Source organism: Arachis ipaensis, chromosome B06 (genome assembly GCF_000816755.2).
Source record: "Arachis ipaensis cultivar K30076 chromosome B06, Araip1.1, whole genome shotgun sequence".
Classification (NCBI taxonomy): domain Eukaryota; kingdom Viridiplantae; phylum Streptophyta; class Magnoliopsida; order Fabales; family Fabaceae; genus Arachis; species Arachis ipaensis.
Window position 1 is genome coordinate 104,089,865 of NC_029790.2, and position 3,503 is coordinate 104,093,367.

The 3,503-nt window shown below is 31.9% G+C and overlaps 2 protein-coding genes across 3 annotated transcripts in view; one reads left to right on the plus strand and one right to left on the minus strand.

Moving 5' to 3' along the window:
- LOC107604768 (GDSL esterase/lipase At3g26430) overlaps positions 1-2,005 on the plus strand; it is a 4,748-nt gene extending 2,743 nt beyond the window's left edge. Inside the window, exons 4-5 of the mRNA XM_016306443.2 lie at positions 722-992; positions 1,514-2,005. Coding sequence (XP_016161929.1) covers positions 722-992; positions 1,514-1,776 — 534 coding nt within the window. The 3' untranslated portion in view covers positions 1,777-2,005. The remainder of the gene's footprint in view (positions 1-721; positions 993-1,513) is intronic.
- The window catches only part of LOC107604767, a 2,881-nt gene continuing 1,607 nt past the window's right edge, over positions 2,230-3,503 (minus strand). The window contains exon 3 of one of the 2 annotated variants that reach the window (XM_021104705.1): positions 2,230-2,755. The gene's annotated coding sequence lies outside the window, so the exon portion shown is untranslated. Of the gene's footprint in view, positions 3,300-3,503 lie in introns of both variants that reach the window. The other variant, XM_016306441.2, reaches the window with a different exon arrangement.

The following is a 3,503-nucleotide window of genomic DNA, read 5'->3' on the forward strand; positions in this document are numbered from 1 at the left end:
ATAAAACGATTCAAATAATTTCAAAAATATGACAAAACATAATTAAATATTAAATATATAATTTTATTATTGTCAAATTAAAAAGAATTTTATAAGTTGGATTTTAATACAGTTTTTTACAAAGAAAATAAGAAAAATACCTTTTTGTCTTTAGATTTTAATACAGTATTTTACAAACACATTATATGTTCAAAATTATTTTCACATGATGTATTTTAACTCCACAATTATTCCTTAATAAAAGAATATTTTTGAAAGAAAAATTAAGATAAAGTGTATATTCTTTTTACATCATTTAATAACATCAAGTAGCACATGTTTTTAAAATTTAAGAAATAAATTTCACACAAGTCAAACTTAACATCAATTGTATCTTTAACTATATTATATGTACACAAAAAATCACTCATCAAATTAGCCATCTATATAGCATATATATTAAAATATAAAATACACATTAAAATTGAGGTAAAAAATACATATATTTATATACACAAATACATAGTAGCTAATTTGATGATTGATTTTAATGTGTACATATCATTTTTGTTTTACCCTATCAATTTTAATGTATTTAGACGTAAATTTATTCGTTGATATTTTGAATGTATCAATTTGTCTAGAAGTTATATTTATTTAAAAAACGAGGTAGAAATATGGTTAGCAAATTAAATGAAGTACATAGCATGCATGATGAATGATTTGTTTGCAATGTTGATAGTATGTATATGCTCAAGGAGGAAGATCATTCTGGATTCACAACACAGGTCCCGTTGGTTGTTTGCCATACATTATGGATCTTCCTCATGCAAGAGATGCTCCATTGGACAAAGCAGGTTGCAAAATCCCTTACAATGAAGTGGCTAAGTTCTTCAACCGTGGCTTAAAAGAAACTGTGTTTCAACTCAGAAAAGAACTTCACTCTGCTGCCATAACCTATGTTGATGTTTACTCAGTCAAATACCACCTCATTAGTCAAGCAACCAAACATGGTATAAAAGCTCTTCGTCTCGGTTCTTGTTAATTTGGTTTTTGAGAATTTATTATTTGATATCTACTCCTACAAATTGTGTATATTATTGTTAGAAATATAATTATTCATGTGTCTTTTTTTATCAGTTTAATCTTTTAGAAGAAGAAATTTTATGGTATTAGAGTTTTTATGACTTAAAGGTCTGGAATTTAATTCTTATTGACTCCAAAAGAAATAATTTAGTATAAAACAAATAAAAAGAGAAAGAAGACCTCTGTAAAATTCATGTAAATCCAAAAGAGACTATTGTATAAAGAGACATGTTGAAGATATAATCATTTATATGCATCTTTCTACGGGTTTAAGTTTTTGAGAGAATTAATTTTATGATAATTACAAGATAAATCTTAGGATAATAAAAAAAAAAAACTTATCTAGTTTCTGTCTCACGTCTTTGTATTTTTTGTCTTAGAACGCGTACTATGCAGTCGAAATGATTTATCTTTATAAGTGCAATTTCACTAAGTTTTGTAAATGTAGGTTTTGAGGAGCCACTGAGAGCCTGCTGTGGGCATGGTGGGAAATACAACTACAATTTGCATGTTGGATGTGGAGGGAAGGTGAAGATCAAGGGCAAAGAGGTCATGATTGCGAAACCATGCAAGAATCCAGCGGTTAGGATTAGTTGGGATGGTGTTCACTACACTGAGGCTGCTAACAAGTGGATCTTTGATAAGATTGTAGATGGTTCCTTTTCTGATCCACCTATTCCTTTGAACATGGCTTGTCACAAGAACTTGTAACTACTAAATAATAATTACTAATCACACTTCTTTTCTCTTAGTTTATGGGATTTGATTAGAGGAATAATATTATTGAGGACATGGAATGATTTGAGTCTTCAATGATGTGAGTCCAATTGTAATCTTCGTTTGATTTCAGAATGTTAAGTCTTTAGTTGTGATACAAGATGTTTGAGTTGTGAGCGTAAGCTCCTCTCTCTCAATAATCTTATGCTTGAGATGTTAGTAAGTTCCTATCTTCATTAGTGTTTAGCATTTTGTACATTTCTTTGGAAATAGGATAAGTGACCTCTGATTCAGCCTGTCGAGTTGGGATTAGGCTGCGGCTCTTTTATTTTTTTAGTTATGATTTTTTTTTTGTTTCAGTGAAGTTAGAAATAACGAGTTTATGAATATGAATGAAATATGAGGTAAAATTGGGTGTGCAAAAAAAAAAAATTACAAACATAATGGATTACTTTTAAGGGGGGCTTGACCGATTAGATTTGATCCAATGGATCCAAGTATTTCTCAAACATCAAAACAAGAACAACGGGGGAATGAAGTGCAAATCCTCCAAGGAGATATTCTTCCTTGATTACGAATCCAAATTCACCAAAAGAAAGAGAGACCCACTACTTGGAATTGAGAGAATCAAACTTGGAAACATCCAATGTTGCAGAAAATTGAGAGAAATTGTAGAAAATTCAACTTCTCTAAAAAATCCTAAGCAAAACCTAAAGCTAACTAATGAATGATATTCTCCTAGTCCCCTTGCATCCTTGCCCTTTTTCCATTCAGCTGCAGCCCATTGTGGCCTCCAAGAGCCTAAGTAAGAATGCAAGCTCATGTGCCTAATCAATAAGACACGCGAGACGCGTACACAGAATGTGGGCGTATGTGGCCGAAACTCGCGCACACAGGACAATCCATGCTGTCCAACTTTGCTTTTGTGATGTCTTTCCTCCTTGATGCCATCCTTTTTGCTTTCTCTTGTGCCCTGAATTTCAACATGAAACACTAACACACATCAAAGCACCAATTGTAACTCTCTCTTCCAATTGCATTGCATCGTCTCTTCTTCTTTTTCTTTTTTAAGGCGAGTTGGTTTACTTTTAAAACTCGCACAGGCACCGATTCGTGGCTTCACTGGCCACCGTTGCTGCCATGCACCCTAACTGACAGTCACTGGCATGTTAAACATCATATACCTAACTCTGCTAACAATTCCTTGGCAAGTTCAAGCATAAGTGAGACTGGCATTATGCAAAATGCTAAAATTATATAAATAAATTAATGACAAATGTAAATGACCACGAGCTCTAATATTAGCTCTAATGAATCATAACCAAGCATCAAGTTTGAATTTGCCAAACAGGTTCCACAAAGCACTATACAATGTAAGAACAATCAGGGTTTGGTTTATGTAAGTTAACCACATTCTATACAATCTTCATTTATTTCCATCAGCCAATTACTGCCTGTTCTATTGTCCAAGATCCAATGTTTGCACTCTCCAAGATATTTCTTTACATTTAAATAATCTGGCAATACAAAGAAAGCAGTCATTACTACTGGACTGGTAATCCCTTTGTATGGAAATATGAGTCAGTTTCACTTTTTTGATACATTGAAAATCAAATTATCTCCATACAATTGGATTATATAGATAAATTGATTTTTCAATATACAAAAAAAGTTAAAACAATAGTTATTTTTAAATGTGAGTAGTACATAACATTCACCAA